Raw genomic sequence first — 17,266 nt, forward strand, 5'->3', positions numbered from 1 at the left:
ACACATCGATTTTCAGTCCCTACACGACAATCATATTCCAAAAATACCCATATTGTGGGGTATTTGACAGAATTTCGAAGTGTTCTTGTAATCGGAAGCCGCCATCTTGGATTTCAAAATGGCGTCAGACATCGATATTCGGTCCCTACACGACAATCATATTCATTTTTGACCCATATTGTGGGGTATTTGGCAGAATTTCCAAGTTTTTCTGTAACCGGAAGCCGCCATCTTGGATTTCATTATGGCGTCAGACATCGATTTCCGGTTCCTACACGTCACCCTGATTTCAAAAATACCCATATTGTGTTGTATTTGCCAATATTTTCAAAAATCTCTTGTTACGAAGTAAATCCCAAATAACGAGTTTTCGTTTTACGAAGTAAATCCTAAATAACGAGGGTTTTTTTACGTACTAATTCGATTTACGAACCCCCGTTTTGGTTCATAAATGGAGGTTCCAGTGTACTATATTCAACATGAGTGTTGCAATTTTTTGCCAAGAGATCCTATATGACGGTTAGATTATGGATGTGACACCGTATAAAATCCTCCTAAATTATCAAAAGATCTCGGTCCAGATATTCACATTTATTTTTCACGATGTTTGCAAACAATGAAAAGATTTCTCATTATGCATTAATGTTGCATAAATAAATAACTACCACGCTCTTCAAACCGGTCTCTTTGCATGCTGGAAATATCTAAAAAAGTCGTAGAATTCATCTCAACAAAACCCTCACCAATTGCTCCCTAGCTCTGCTGATGTATCATTTCGAATCGTTTCCCGGCGGCACTTTTCTTGACACGATACTCCATCACCTCAATCGTCGTGTACCTGGACAAGGATAATAAAACAAATTCCGTATTCGAATAATTAGTTCACACTCGTTCCAGCGTACGTAGAGCATGTATCGACTAATGAGATTCTATTAAGTCCAGTATTCAAACTCACCCAACGGTTCCGATTAGCATAATGCACACGATTCCGACCAGTTTGGTGAAGGTCGACAGTATCGGACTGGTTGCGTACATGATCACCGATCCAGTCGCTTCCCACAGGCGGAAATTGCTGAACGCAGCCTCCTCGTTACCGGGGAAGAGAATCCCACTCAATGCTGTGTTTGTAAAAAGGGTGAAATGCAAGGAACTTTTGTAAAAATGCTGTCAGTTTAGGGGATGATGATGATGGTGAAAGCTTTTGAAGGCAGTTGCGATGCGGACGCGATAGATGGTGTTGATGTGACTGGTATAAAAGCACACGACTAAATGCAATTCGAAAGCTCTGTTTCCTAAGCGGCAATACTCACCATTTATTTGAATCAGCCAAACTCCATCCGCCAAACCCCAGCAGGCGACGATAATCGAGTAGGCATAGTAGTCATTGGTAGGTTTCCATAGCAACATGAACACAATCAACGATAGGTGGAATATCGCCGTCGCGATGATCATCGGGAAGCGACCGATGGCTTTGGTGATTGAAGGGGTGACCGCTGCAGCAAAGGTATTCGCTAATCCAAAGCTGATCATTGCGTAACCGATGTAGCTGATGCCGAGACCGCAAGCGACGAATGACTGCACCACCGGAGGAGTAATTAGATTACATTAGAGCGGAACAGGCATATGTTTCCTTAATGAGATGAGGTTCCTTTCAACACCGTCCCAAGTCACGATTTTATGGAAATGAGATCGCAATAATGCAAGCCTTAATCGATAGTACATAGAAAATGAAATAGTACGTACCGCTGTAAAATCGACTGCAATGAACGCCTGCTCCACGCCGATGAACATGGTAATGGGAAGCAGCAGAATCTGGTACTTGTTGGTGAGTTGTTTCACCGTGATGATCAACATCCGAACGCCGGAAATCCCCGGTCCAGATCCAGTTCGGGTGCGATTGTATCGTTTGAGTGAGTCGACGCCCAATGCCACGGAAAGGCTGGCAGCGGCCATGCACGCGAGGAAAATCCCCGTCAGTGCGTTAAGCTTGGCAGCGTCCGGTCGGTGGAGGTTCGCATTTGTGTCGTTCTGCAGCTGACGGTCGACGGGAGCAACATAGTTGGCGCCGCACGTTTCCGATATGTTAACAGGGTAGGCTGTGACGTTTTGTGGGCTGTCATCTTCGCCATAGGAGAGCACTAAGAATAATTAAATAGCTAAATATGATGTTTTATAAAATTGGACTTTACTGCTAGCCAGTTGATAAAATTCCATAGTTCTGTTGGGAGCTACACAAACCTCGCAGAAAATTGCTGAAACCAGTCCCGCCGTACGTAGACAGTCATACAAACAAATTTAAAGAATATTAATGGATCGTAGATACTACCGTGGACACCGTACTCACCAAACCTCTACCACCTCCTAAAGTGTCTTCGTGGTTTATCAACAGCCCCTTCCCGAGCAGGAACGAATATCTCGATACCTTATATATGTAAGGGAGAACAGCCCATAATGCACCCCTGGGGTAAAATGCCCACTTATAGAAAAACAGCGATAACTTTTCCTCAGATGCATTTTCCGGGTAACGGTTTGTGATTGTTTTCAACTGAAGGTTTAACAAATAATTCTTGATCATAAAATCATGTATTGACCTACTGATTCCTTAAAAAAATTGCATTTTGTGCAAAACAGGACACAGTTGTTAAAATCATCGACTGTAAATTAAGCTTTTATCATCATGTACCACAAAAAAAAAATTTTAAAAATCTACGTTTCGTATATTTTTTAGATATTTTACTTGATGAATCACAGTTTAACATTCTATTGAGATTTTGAGACCTTATTTCTGATGTAACATAAAGAAATAATCATTTGAAATACCGCATCCCTTTGCATTATCTACTTGCAGGGGTTATGGTTTCCCGCATAAACAATAACCATAAGAAGCGCCTAACCACCAATTCGGGATAACATCCCAACTTTATGTGATATGGTCGTACCATCTATGATATCGTTAGTGTATGGTATCCGTTTATTAGGGTTGTTTACCATGGGGTGCATTTTACCCCAATGTTGTGGTGCGTTTTGGCCATTGTTGTCGTGCGTCTTGTCCCAATGTTGTGGTGCATATTGCATCATGAATCAGGCGTTTTGCCCCGCTATCATTTTGGAAGCAATTTAGAAAATACCTTGAAAGTCATGGAAAATCATCCTTTTGTAGTTCTAAATCACTCGATCTTTGTAGAAAACATGGTAATGAACCAAACGCCATTACTTTCTTCTTGATTTTAGCTTCCATTCGCCAGCCATTGACGATTTTGCTTAAAGGGTGCATTTTGCACCATCCTACCCTATTCGCATGACATAAGTGGTAAAAATTTTAATACTAAAAAATAATACAAAAGAAATGTTCGCACAATACAATTCCAAAACCAAATTAAGCAAACGCAATACCAAAACAGGTATTCTTTTGGTATCCATATACAATTTTTGTTAGTTATAAATTATTTTGCATACCTTTTTTAGGTATTATTCTTTGGTATTTTATCTCTTACGTCGATAGGAAGGGTCCAGGCAGCGTTTCCAGATAGTTTTAAAGCTTATCGGTATCGAAGGTATTAAAAAAATCGGTATTTATCGGTATTTATCGGTATTTACTATTTAAGTAATTTTATATTTTTGCCGTTTTTGAAAGCAAAATTTTTAACAATGGTGACGACGTGGATTTGAAAGGAATGGAAATGTTTAACGGCTTTCTCAGTCTAAAAACACTCTGTAATTTTTTAATTTAATTTTTAAAATTATCGTTGTCCTCAAATGGTGATCGAAATTGTGACCAAGTTGTTTTTTTTTCAATTAAATATCATTAAATGAAACCAAAATATGGAAAATCAGCCGCACAACGACTAAACTGTTGACAATAACGTCAAACAATATTTTCCCTTGAAAAAGGCCACAACCCATGGCCGAAATGTCGAGCCGATTACATCGTAGTCGTTGCAGTGTTTTAAGACTGAGAAAGCCGTTAATCAAAGCAAATTTTTTGGTATTGAACTATGATCGAAAAATTCCGGTAGAAAACTCCGGGGAATGGTTGAATTAGCTTCTGAACGAAGCTGACAAAACATCCAGAGAAAGACGAAAGAAGCTCTCCTGGATAAAGTTCGAGTAAAGTTCTAAGATATGTTAGAAAAACATCCGGGAAACATCCAAGACACGAATTGAGAAACTTGTGGCGAGAAAAGGAATCCAGAAAAGTTTTGGAAATCGGAAGTAAATTTTTAAAAGTAGCCATTTCCAGGAAAAGCCAGAAGAAGCTCGGAAAAACCTTCCAATAGAAGTCGAACAAAAAAACCTTTGGCTTATGGTCAAACTTCCAGAAGAAGACGAAAGACATTTCTGGGGGAATTAATTGAACTTCCTGGAGAAGACGACAGAAACTTCCTAGAGACGCTGGCAGAAACTTACTAAGGTAGATTGGAAGAAACGTCTGAAGAAAGTCAGGAGCCAGAGCGCTTACGGAACAGTCGAAAGAAACAAGTACATAATTCATAAAACATCCCTGAAGACTTCGCAATTTCCCTCAAGTTTTCGGAAAATTCCTGAAATGCAGTTAGGAATATTCCATAATTTCTCGAAATTTCTTAAAAGTTCTTGTAACTTTCCTGAAATCAGGGACTGTGACTACCGGAATATCTCTAATCATCTTTGAAGGTCTCTGGACTTTCTTGAAGATTACGAAATCTCTTAAGTGCTCTCACAAATTTCTCGAATTTATTGTAACATCAGCATTGAAGCTCTCTGATCTTCCCGATTTTTTATTTTTTTGAAAGTTATCGACACTTCCCATAAAATGTTCTCGCAATGTTCTACTGTTCATGTAACTTCCCTTACGTTTCCTAAATTTTCATGAGCCCCTCAGGAGATTGCTGAAGTTTTCGGACATTGCCTGCGTTTCTTGGAACTCCTTTATAATTTCAGCAATGTTATTGAAATTTATTGATCTGTCTTGATGTTCTCTGAGCTGCACTAAAGTTCCTGAAAACCGTTAAATTTCCCTGAAATTCTTTGGACTTGTGAAGATTCCAAAATATTTATGATGTTTTCATAAGTTCACTGGAGTTCGCTGGACTTTTCTGAAATTTCCGGGTTTTCGAATTGTAACAGAAGTTTTTGAAACTGTCTTTAATTTATTGAAACTAACACAAAAGTCTGGACTTTTCGGATCCTTCAGAACTTCTTAAATGTTCCTGCAGCTAGTGTGAATTTGCAATAAACATATGATAGCATCCTTGAAGTTCCGGAAAAGTTGAAAAAACTGGCGGGAGAAGATGAAAGAATTATTCGAGCGAAGGCTGAAGAAGCTTCCAAGGTAAGGTGGAAGAAAATATCAGTTGGATGAAACTTCAGGAAGTTAAAAAATTAATAAAAACTTCCGGAAGTTAAATAATGTTTAAAAAATATTTCTCGGTTCCCTAGGAATCACCGAAAAGTGCCATCGACTATTTCTTGTTTGATGGGTAGCCCAATCAAAAGGAGGAAATGCAAACATTAGTCAAAAGAGTATCAAGCAGAAGACATCTTTAGAGATGATTTTTTAGAATTTTGAAGGCTCAAAAAATATGAGGTATACAAGATACAAGTCTCATGGTCACAATGCACAACGTTATAGTGCTGGTGACAAATCTCTGATGAAACAACTTCATTGACCCTTCTTGATCCTTCCTAAAAAAAATACCCTTTTTATCCTCGAGTAATTGGACCACCTCTTGTAAACTGTTACTCCACGTTCGCTGCACTGCAGCATACATAAGTAGCAATTTCAGATTTGTGTAATTGAAAATTCGAAGTGATAGCGCATGTATAGCCTTCGTGGCGGCCATTTGTGGACTTCACAAGGAATTACCTTAAGAAATGAAATTTTTGCTCCATTCTGATGCTGAGAACTACCGGGGTGTATCGATTCAGTCCGCGATGACAAAACTGTTCGAGCGACTTGTCTACTCCCATCTCTATGAGAGAATTAACGAGCGTGTTTCAGCAACACAACATGGGTTCTTGAATGGAAAGTCAGTCGTCACGAACCTATATGAACCTGTATGAGTTCAGTTCCATGGTCACGGACTACATATCCAAAGGGTACCAAGTCGACTGTGTATATACGAACACGAGCAAGGCCTTTGATGCGAGGGGTATAGATAGTATCATGCGATAATGTTTGACTACAGGTTGGGACATTCGTCCTTACAATGGGTAGAGAATGACGATGGATCAATCCTTAACATTTAATGATCTCTCTTTGCTCTCACTCGACGTTTCGGTATAGAGTTTACTGATCCTCATGCAAGGAGATCTTGTTTTTCTTTTGCTGCGTATTTTTCGTAAGCGAATTAAACATTTTTTGATTTAAATTTGTTAAATTGTGTTCTAAAATTTAGTTTCAAATGTTCATAAAGTTATCATTTAGTGATATATCACGTTTTGCCTGTGTTTCCCTTGAGTGACTCGGGTGACCTTGAATCTAACCTCCAAAATCTATGACGCAGGTTCAGTTTCATTGTTCGGTGTCGGTTTTCATTGGTTCCCGGGAACCTGGTTTTCCGAGCTCGGATGCCATACTTTCGGCGTGTAGTTCTATTGAGAGATTCTTCATCGTGGGCGAGTTTGAAACCGGTCCGGTTGGTGAATTAGCCCGGGAACGTGATGATAATGTGTCGGTCGCGGGTTTTGGTGGTGATTCGGTGGCCGACGTTGCCATGAATCAGCAAGTTTTTCGCTTGCAAAAGTGATCGGTAATGAAAACAAATTTGTTTTCGTTGAAGGAAGTATTTCGACAAAGGTGCATCACGGAATGAGATGCAAAACTTAGATAAAATCAAAACTATGGAACCCATGGATGAAAGGATCAAATTAACATGGTGAGACCAGTCCAAATACTATTAAACAATTTAAAAAAAATACATAAACTAAATACGTGCCAGTGTTCAACAGAACATTTTGAAAACGGAAGTGTGGGTGTAATACTGATATCCAATTGATAGAGGTAATACATACATGCGGGGATTATTGTAAGTGAAAGTAACCTTGGAATGGACGTGACTCTCTAGACATTCTGAAATGGGTTGCTGGATCTGCAATAGAGCTATCACTTTCTAACTCCCGGACTAAAGCTGTCTACAATGACCATAAATGCAACATTGTAGAGAGAGTTCTTCCATAATAACACTGCCAGCCACTGGGAGGTTAGAGGGAATACACTCACACACACAGAGTTCACTGATTCTCATGCAATCCTAACTATCTACATTAGCCGCGCTAGATTCAAACTCGACTTTGCGAGCATGGTATGGCGACCACAGTATGTGGTGCAAATTCAAAGGCTAGAGGGAATTCAGAAAAAGTTCCAAATTTCGCCTTGAGAAACCTTGGGTGGAGTGGAGAACAATTGCCAGCATGCCAAGCCTCCTGCTGTCTGGTGGACCTCGATACAGTCAGTATGAGACACAGGATCGCTGACATAATATTCTTCTGCAGCATACTGAGCGAACGGACAAGGAGTCCGTTCCTCTCAGCTCAGCTTCAATACCGGCCCGTTTCTCTTCGTCGCCGAAGGGTGTTCGATTCTCCTTTGAGGTCAAGAAACTACACGCAACACGAGCCTACAAGCAGTTTCATGAACGAATTCAACAGACTACAAGATGTAATTTCTTCAAATATGACGCCAGAAATGATTCGAAGTAGACCTAGGTTATTTTTAAGAAACCAGCTTAATTTGTAATTGCACATCCCAAGGAACCAAAATTCCGCATTCAACGATAAAACTCACTTCGAAGTTCCATAAAGTTCAAATAAAGTGCCGACAGAACTTTCAAGTTCCATAAAGTTCAAATAAAGTTCCGACAGAACTTCAAAGTTCCATAAAGTTCAAATAAAGTTCCGACAGAACTTTCAAGTTCCATAAAGTTCAAATAAAGTTCCCACAGTACTTTCTTCCCAAGCAACCAAAAGTTCCGTATTCAACGATAAAACCCACTTTCAAGTTCCATAAAGTGCATATAAAGTTCCAACACAACTTTCTGGCTACCTTAGCAGCTATAGAAAGCACACAAGGAACTTAAGGCTCTTGAAGTTCAAAAAAAAATTCCAAGAAACATCCCTAAGCACTTCTTAGGAACTTCAGGCAAAGCTGAAAACATGGCGACAACAAAGTTCCGAACAAGTTCCCAGTGGAACTTCTTAGCAACTCAAGGGGTTGGTCACTCTACACAGTGTGCCAAAATCAAACTTGGGCACCCCCGGGCGTCGTCATTGACGCTGTTTGGCACCCATGGTTACAATTTTTATGATCTTTAAAGTTACTGGCAACACTGAACTTTGTCAAAATTTGTTATTGATGTTGCCATAATATAATCAAATTATTTTCAAAACAACCGTGAATCTTCACCAAGTCTCGCCATGGATTCTCAAAATCGTTACACCCGTGACGGCAGTCGCATCCACATTTCCTCCCAGACGAAGAACAGATGACAGCGGTATCTTGACCTGACCGAGGTTTTTGGCCATGGCTACACGAACTAGCGATGCAGCTCTCACGGCTGCGGCTGCTTCCAATTCTGCTGCTGTTCTTACTTACTTACTATAATGAATTTTAGAGGAGACGGACCAGCAGAAGGAACAGCAGCAGCAGCAACTAAAGCAGAAGCAGTATAGGAAGCAGACGCAGCCGTGGGAGCTGAATCGCTAATTCGTGTAGCTGTGGCCGACGCTGGAAATCTCGGGCCGGTCACGACAAGCGGTGCTTGAGTTTTAATCGGAAAGTCAACCAAACAAAAACTATACCATCCGACCATTCGAACTGCTCGAATACATTCATCGCCACCGCTACTACACCACCAGCACTTCATGATGGCGTTCACCGCCAGGGCTACGCTCGGGAACTCGACCAATCCGGAGGAGGAAATTTCCGATATCAGCGGGAACATTCGCACTTGCGACGGGTGGCAGTCCTTGGGGGTGAATGCAGTCAGCAGCAGATCCTCGGACGGCATACGGGTGGGGTATTGAAGAAGTGGAGAATGTGATTTTTGCTGGCCTGGGAAGTGATTGTTTTTGGAGGCGTTGTAGACCTTGAAGCTGATCGAATTGTGCGGCAGGGTGTACGTTCGACTGGTTCGACTGCTATGGCGTTCCCATCTAGATCATGGCGGCACTCTCTTTGGTCTTCAGGAACTTTATTCTGACAAAATTTCCATACAGAAAGGACAGATTGAACAGCTTATCGGTGTTGGCTGTGTTGTTATCGAGACTGTAGACCATCATCACTGCGCCCTGTTGCTGTGCGGGTTGAATGAAGTTGACTGGTCCGTTTCGGGTCAGCGGTGCGTCCTTCATCAGTCCGACGTGTGTTCCAGCCGGTGTTGGTTTCCAGTTCTCCGACGGATGATACTCGGGCGGTGACAAATTCGGTGCAAATCCTCCGTCGGCTCCCAGAAGGACTGGTTGACTAATGATTGACGCTCGTTGTGCGGGGTCGGCCTACCGCCGAAGATGGATGTTTTTGAAAACATTGAAAATCAAAACAAAAACAAGAGCTGTTAAAATACCGGGTTGCCAAACAAGGCATTATTCACAAGCAAACAAAAGTCAGTTCAATTACTTCTTCTACTTCATGGCACTGCCGATACAGCTGCGGCACACTGAGGTACACTGAGATAAAATGTTGGCGCAAATTAAGTGTGTAGAGTGACCACCCCTTGAAGCAACTTTAAAGTATCTTAAAAGTTCCCTGCGAAACTTCTTTGCAACTTGAAAGTTTCTTAAAAGCTCCGTCATAGTCCATATGAAGCAATCCGCACAAGTATTTTTTTAGGAACAAAAATTAATGTCAGTAAATTTGAAATATTCAGTTGTTCAATTAAATCACAGTTCTTATATTTATGCAGAGCATCAATATTCTATCCAAACATTATAAAAACAACATTTAAGAGCAATTTCCTGGATTCGAACGCGTGCATTCGGCATGTAATCTACGAATGCTAACCACTGCGCCACAAGTGTGTGGGCCATCACCAATTTAAAATTCATCAAGGTTTTGTATTTCGTATTAAAGTCAGTCAGCTGGCACTGAAAACTCCAACAGTAGGCGGGACAACAGCTCACTTTAATAAATCTCAGATGGCGTACCCGAGCAAAGTCGGTTAACAAAATGAAAGCAAATCGATATTAAAGATTGCAGTTCCTATCATAATGAATACTCATTTTGATTACAATTGTCACGACATTAGTCTGATATCATATTGTGCTTTCATTATGCAGTCAAGACATTTTAAATGAAAGCAACTTAACTTGAAGTTCTGCTGTTAACGTCTTGTTTAAAATTTAAGTTAAGCTTATCTGTCGTTGAACTAACGATTATTGTTTAATTGTTTTGTTTAACACATTTTAGGTCATTCGTAACCAACCCGAGGTGACATTTGAGCTCAAGTCTTTCAGCGTGAGAAGCTTGGATGCTAACCATTTACACCAGGCCCGTATTCAGTCAAACATTATGAATGCAAAATCAGTAATCAAATTGATTTCATTGAAAGCAGGATTAGTTTTCCGTTTGATTCAACAGTGTAAAATTTTGCTCTCATTTTTGTTGTGTTAACCGTTAAGTCAACCAAAATGAGATCAAATGGAGTATTCAAAATAAGTTACATCATAACAGCAAATTCTGATTTCAATTTGATCTCTAACTTTGCTCGGGTAGCGGTTCGTGCTGGGGCCCTCACGCAGAAGGACTGGGTTTAATTCTTCAAACAGCTCCAATACTACTACTAATACTGATAAACCAATACACTTCATAACTGCATTAAGAACTAACTTTCATAAAGACCTGACTTTAGAATTAACTTTCAAAAAAGTGCGAACTAAGTATAAAATTGGTGTAGAGGACATAATCCTTTTTTAATTTATTTTCTAAAAGTTCCCTTCAAGTTCCGCAAGAAGCTGCTTAGAATGCTCTTTAATTATGGTACCGGAACTTTCAAGTTCTTATAACGGCTTAAAAGTTAGGCTGCTTAGAATTATATAGACCACCTTCAACCAAGCTGCTTAAGCAAGAAATAGCCTTTTATCAGAACTTTTCGTTACTTGGGATATAATTTCGTGTCTTGTTTCTAAGTAGGATAACGGACAGCCTACAGTCCAAATACAACTACAAACACAACTAAAGCCGAGGGGGGCGACTCTATCTACGATGTAGGAAAAATTTCGCTTTGCTGTTATGAGATTTTGAAGATTTCCTGCAATAAGTTGGAGAGCGATGTAAGTAGATGGATATAGACGCAAGAGATGAAAAAAGATTTTTCGTAGATTGATTTGCTAGCGTGAGATATTCCGACCATCTTAAATTGAGATTAAGATGTGTCGCACCCCCTGAGTAAAGCTAAAGTGACTGAGGCTTTCAAATAAATTAGTTAAATAAACAACCAAGCTACAAATGCATTACAAAATTCTCAACATTCCCAACAATTAGTTTTTTGTCCAAATGTTTGTAGGTTATATTAGTTTTTGTTGCATTAACAATTTACAATTTGAAATAACGTTCAGCCCTTTTCGAATAATTGTCTTGATTATTTTTAGGAAAAAAAGAATGCAATGTTGCTTATGTAGACAAAATACCTTTACATCCTCATAGTTGTATTGGAACCTTAGCAGGTGTTACCAAACCCATATCAGTTCTCACACTTTTTCCGATTGCGACCCACATTTCTTAAGCGCCTGACTCACAAGTATTGAATACACATGTTTAATGCCAATACAGCCTAAGAATCTCAAAAATTCTGTTGAAATGCAAAAAAGTTTTCAAACTCTCTACAATTATTAAGTTATAGAAAAACTAACCCATAGGAAATCACGGTCACAGTAGCCAGAAAATTAATATTTACTATGGTTCTATAACTCGCTATCGAGTTAGTGGACATCGAATTATGGATAGTTTACTGTACATTGTTGTCTTAAGCCAAAAAAAAAAACATTGAAACGGCTTAAACATGCAAAAATAGGGTTGGGAGGAAATGCTACAACATGAATCTTTAGTGTGATAATTTATTGATATATAAATATAAGAATGAGAGCAAAATTTTACACTGTTGATTAAAACGGAAAAGTAATCCTGCTTTCAATGAAATCAATTTGATTACTGATTTTTAATTCATAATGTTTGACTGAATACGGGCCTGGCGTAAATGGTTAGCATCCAAGCTTCTCACGCTGAAAGACTTGAGCTCAAATGTCACCTCGGGCTGGTTACGAATGACCTAAAATGTGTTAAACAAAACAAATAAACAATAATCGTTAGTTCAACGACAGAGCTTAAATTAAATTTTAAACAAGACGTTAACAGCAGAACTTCAAGTTAAGTTGCTTTCATTTAAAATGTCTTGACTGCATAATGAAAGCACAATATGATATCAGACTAATGTCGTGACAAATGTAATCAAAATGAGTATTCATTATGATAGGAACTGCAAACTTTAATATCGATTTGCTTTCATTTTGTTAACCGACTTTGCTCGGGTACCTAACGCTCCAAGTTTCCGAAAAAAATTCCAGGCTATGGTATGTGATAATGCAACTCTTCTTTACCCAACTATTATGTTGCTCGTCTCGCCATGACCAACTTAGTCATCTCAGAGAGAAGCAGTAGCATGGAGCTGCATGCTGTACCATCATCAGCATTGTTGATGGTTACTCTCGCCCTGAGTTATTACATTCAATCAAAGTGTTAAGTGATAAACGCAGCTAGAACTATTACACAGCCGCAGACTATATGAACAAGTCTACAGGAGGCGAACCAGCCTCCCTAATAAAGAAAACTTAACTTAACTTATATGAACAAGTCAAATGCACACTCTTGTCTGTTCCTCCTAACTTTATGTTCTACTCTTTGTAAACTAGGTAAAGCTAGCCGATGTCTTTGAATGAATTTTAATACGATTATTTATGTACTTCAAAACATCTATTTAAATTTAAATTTATGTTAAAAGTATTTTGGGATTTTTGATGAAGCATCAAGTGCCCTGCTATGCCCGTCTTTACCATTTTCCCCCTATAAGCTGAAATTCCTCGAGTCTTCATCCCTAGTTAAATCTACTCCGACTATCTCTTAATACTACAATCAATGTCAATCATCATTTAACACACTGTAAAAAACCCCATTGACCAGCTTCCCATCGTTACTCACCCGAAAAGGAGATCAAATTCCCCAGCACCTGAGCCAACTGGTAGAACACGAAAAACAGCCCGAAGAACTTCACAATCAGATAGTCGGCTTTCACTTTCCGCTTCTTGATGATGCTGAACGCCTCCGCAATCACCGACAGATAAGTACACTTGGCGCACCACAGCGGTCCCCCGCCAAAACCCACGGCCAAACCAGCTGGAATCAGCGTGTAGAATCGTGGATAGAACTGCGCTGCTATGTAGGGCATATAGGCGATGAACGACACCACGATGGTCCACTTGCATCCAAGCCACCTATGGATAGCAACATTTTAATTAACCAGAACACAACTCTGCAGCAGGCGAGAAATATCCGATCACATTAGCCTTGAAATTTTGCACTTGACATACAACACATGAAACCATACAACAACATTCGAAACATGGAAACAAATCGAACAAAATGTTGCATTCACTTTCAATATATTACGCGTCCCAACCAGTTTTTGCTAACTGATGCATCAACCCCATCGCCTTAATTAATCGTACACACGCTGAACCAACCTGATCACCATAACCGGTAGAAAGATGTTTGACAAAATCAACGATCCGTATATAGACGCTAGCGTGAACGCCCCCAAAGAGCCATCGCTGTGAACCGAGCTTTGCAGATTGGACGTCCCGTGGAATGCGGTGAAATGAATCATAAACGCAAAGCCCAAAATCGCAATGTTCTTGATAATCCGGTAGCCTTCCTGTGGTCCGAACTCCTGCTCTACCGCACCATTCTCCTTCCCGGTGATCTCCGCCGTCACAGCAGATCCGTTACTTTCGCCTTCGACCGTATTTCCGTTGTCCATCTTTCTTTCTTGCGGCCTACTGGGTTAATCAAACACTTCCTTCCCAGTCAACGTCGCGATCCGAACTAAGTAGGCGAAGCCGAAATATACAAAATACTAGGGTGTCGCTCCAAGTTAGTTAGCTCATTCCGGAAACTGGTTTTGATCTCAGTTCGAAACTTGTCTACTAGATGGGTTCAGACTAACAGGAGAGTGCTAGTGAACTGAGAACAGCGACTAGTAAACGGAGCGCGTCTATACAACACTATAATGGCTATTGCAATAAAGTTTTGTTTGACTGATTATGGACCATGGCCGCGATAAACGACAGCGGTTCTCTGTTGGTGCTATCCGTGGGGATCATTCAGTAAGACAGCGCGCGGGTGCGATATGTTTAAGCAAGACAGACGAAGAGGTGTGTTTGAGATTTGTGCTGAGAAGCGAAAATGTGCTAATTCAGCATGATAGTTGGATAACCCTCGGCTGAACTTTGATCACGATTTTTTGCTTGTCGATTTGGTTTCAAGAACTGGAATCAGTTGAACTGCATTTGTGTTCTAGGTTGCTGATAGAACTGGTTTACAATTCACTGACAGTTGTGTATTTATCTATTAATCATGAATGATCGCAATTCAATCAATTATGTATATGGCTTATTTTACGCCCACATTCAGTCATTCAGAGTTTTGCGACGGGTTTAGAAACAACTCCCCATTCAGTATAGAATCAAAATAGAAACGGCATTGGGTATATTGGGAAAAAAATTTCAAAAAGTTCTGGCCACACCCTTCGATTGCACAGTGGTCCAAAAATGGGAATTTAACAACGCAAAAGTTCTTGTGAATGATTTAATTTTCACAATTGGTGTCTTTGATGAAATTTTTGATTCCTTAAAAGCTCTTTTTATTTTAGTCGTTTGAAAAATTGGGGTGTTTCGCAGATTAATACATATTCAAAAACTAACTTTCTTATTTTTGAAAACACATGTTCATCAGCAAAGTTAGTTTCAAGCAGCTTTGTTGAAGATAATTTTTTTCGATCGCTTAATGATCTCATTTTAGGTCAACTTTCCAGACGTGGCATAGGGTGTACCTGAAAAATTATCAGAATTTACTTGGAGTTTTCTTTAGAGTTCCCTCGAGTGAATTTTCTTTGGAATTTTTGTCAGAATTATAGTCAGAATTTTTGTTTTTTTTTTTTTAATTCTGTGATTGTGGATCAAAATTCTCGCCTAGGAATGCTGTCAACTAATTTATGTTCTCCTTCGATCCTCTATGGAGCAATCTTTAAATTTAGATTCCTTTGCAATTCTTATAAAAATTTCCTTATAACTCCTTTGGAGTTCTGGGCAGAATTGAATTGGAATTGTGGTTAGAATTCCTTAGGAATTCACATAAAAGTGTCTTTGGAATGATCCTCTGTATTCCAATTTAAATCTCCTCCGAAATTTCTTTGCAGTTCTTGTTGACCTTTTCGTACAATCCTAATTGAATTCTCTCCAGTTGAAGCATATAATTGTATTCATACGCACAAAGTAATAAAACAAATGACATGAGCTTCAAATGAAATTGTAGATTTCTTACATCCTCTGTATGTATTGTATTGAACTGACTGTACAAACAAGTTTTTTTTTCAGATTTAATAATTTCGTATAAAATCCTTTAATTTGTTGTTGTTGTTGAGGATTTTAAAACAGTTTCATTGAATATAGGACAATACCGAGAAATTTCAAGAAGCTCTAAAAATTGAAGATATTCTAGGGAACATCAGAAAGTTAAGAAAAATGTCAGAAACTTCATAGAAGCTTCAATTAATTCATGGAAATGCAGAAAACGTCAAGAAGTTAAGAGATCTTCAGGGTAGGTTCACTAATTTCAGGGCAATTCCAGAAACATCATTTGAAGAATAACCAGAACTTCGGGAAAGATTATAGAACTTCAGAATGATCTCCAAATTTTATAGGAACTTTAAAGAAGTCTCAAAGAGGATTTTGGGGACGCTTCGTGAACAGACTGCGGGATGGTAAGGGTAGATCTGAGAACTTCAATACAATTTCGGGCACTTCAAGAACACCAAGCTTTTAATAAATTCTGAGAACATTCAGGAAGTCGAGAGAACTTCAGAGAAGTCCATAGTGGAGACTTTAAAGAATTTTCAAGAACCTCTGACAAGCTACGCAGGTTCAGACTTTTGGGGAAGCTTACATCTTTAATGTTAGTTTCGTTAAATTCAGAACAGTTCCATGAATTGCAGGAATATTTCGAGAAACTTTAAGAGTTCCGTTAATTTTAGGAATGTTCAAAAACACCTGAAAGCTTTATAATTTCCGATGAAAGTCTTCAGGTGATGAACATCATAAGAACTGCGTGAACAACCAGGAAGTTTCAAGAGCACCAGACAATCTTGGTGCAGTTCAATTAACTGAACTAGAAACTCAGGGAATTTCCAAAAACTTCAGTAAAATTTTAAGGTCTTCAGGAAAGTTCAGAAAACTTCATAAATTTTTTTCGTAGATTCTTAGAGATGCTTTGAATGCGTGATGCGTGATCAGAGGTCTTTTTTTTTAGGGGAGTTGAACCACTGCGTCCATTATTTGAACTTTTGTGGTACCCCTGTTTACTGTTCGTATCATGCAAGCTGACCACCATTTAATGAGTGTACAGCTAATTGCTTCGATGAAACCAACTACCTTTCCAGGATTAGCAGACCAAATTCCACTAGGTTGAAAGATAACACTACCAAGAAATTTAGATCTACGCCTGTGTAATGCACCGCAACTGCAGAGCAGATGTTCCGAGGTTTCACGTTATATGCTACAGAAACGGCAGATATCGTTTGAACCCGACCAATGTTCTTCAAATGATATCTACTCGGACAGTGCCCAGTTATTAGGTCAGTGTATATACTAAGAGCCCGTTTATTGAGCTCCAAGAGTGATAGCGTCAAACTTTCCTCTAACTTCGATGACTATATCATCCGCAAAGCCCACAACTTCGAAACCTTTCGCCTCTAGGCTTCTTAGAAGATCATCTACAACTAAAGACCACATTAGTGGTGAGAGGACTCCTCCTTGAGGACAGCATTTCGTTGTCTTTACTGTTATAGATGGGCTTTCCAGCCCAGAAGTGACTTTTCTTTTTGCAAGCATAGTATGAATCCAGTTGACGATGTGCGTGTCGGAGTTCATTTTCTTCATAGCGTTAATCATAGAAGAATAGGATGCGTTGTTAAAAGCTCCTTCAATATCCAAGAAAGAACAAAGTGCGATTTCTTTAACTGAA

General features: G+C 39.4%; 1 protein-coding gene across 1 annotated transcript; it reads right to left on the reverse strand.

Annotated features, from left to right (window-relative positions):
* Positions 1 to 624: 624 nt before the first annotated feature.
* On the reverse strand, positions 625 to 14,075 carry LOC135708767 (UNC93-like protein). The gene is made up of 6 exons (XM_065230908.1): positions 13,711 to 14,075; positions 13,169 to 13,461; positions 1,744 to 2,138; positions 1,311 to 1,575; positions 956 to 1,118; positions 625 to 838 (listed from the first exon to the last, which is right to left on the reverse strand). The coding sequence occupies exons 1-6, from the start codon at positions 14,004 to 14,006 to the stop codon at positions 754 to 756; spliced, it is 1,497 nt and encodes a 498-aa protein (XP_065086980.1). The 5' UTR covers positions 14,007 to 14,075; the 3' UTR covers positions 625 to 753.
* Between the last annotated feature and the right edge of the window lie 3,191 nt (positions 14,076 to 17,266).

Source organism: Ochlerotatus camptorhynchus, unplaced genomic scaffold, assembly GCF_037179485.1.
Source record: "Ochlerotatus camptorhynchus isolate MF236.1 unplaced genomic scaffold, CSIRO-AGI_Acam_v1.1 ptg000334l, whole genome shotgun sequence".
NCBI lineage: Eukaryota > Metazoa > Arthropoda > Insecta > Diptera > Culicidae > Ochlerotatus > Ochlerotatus camptorhynchus.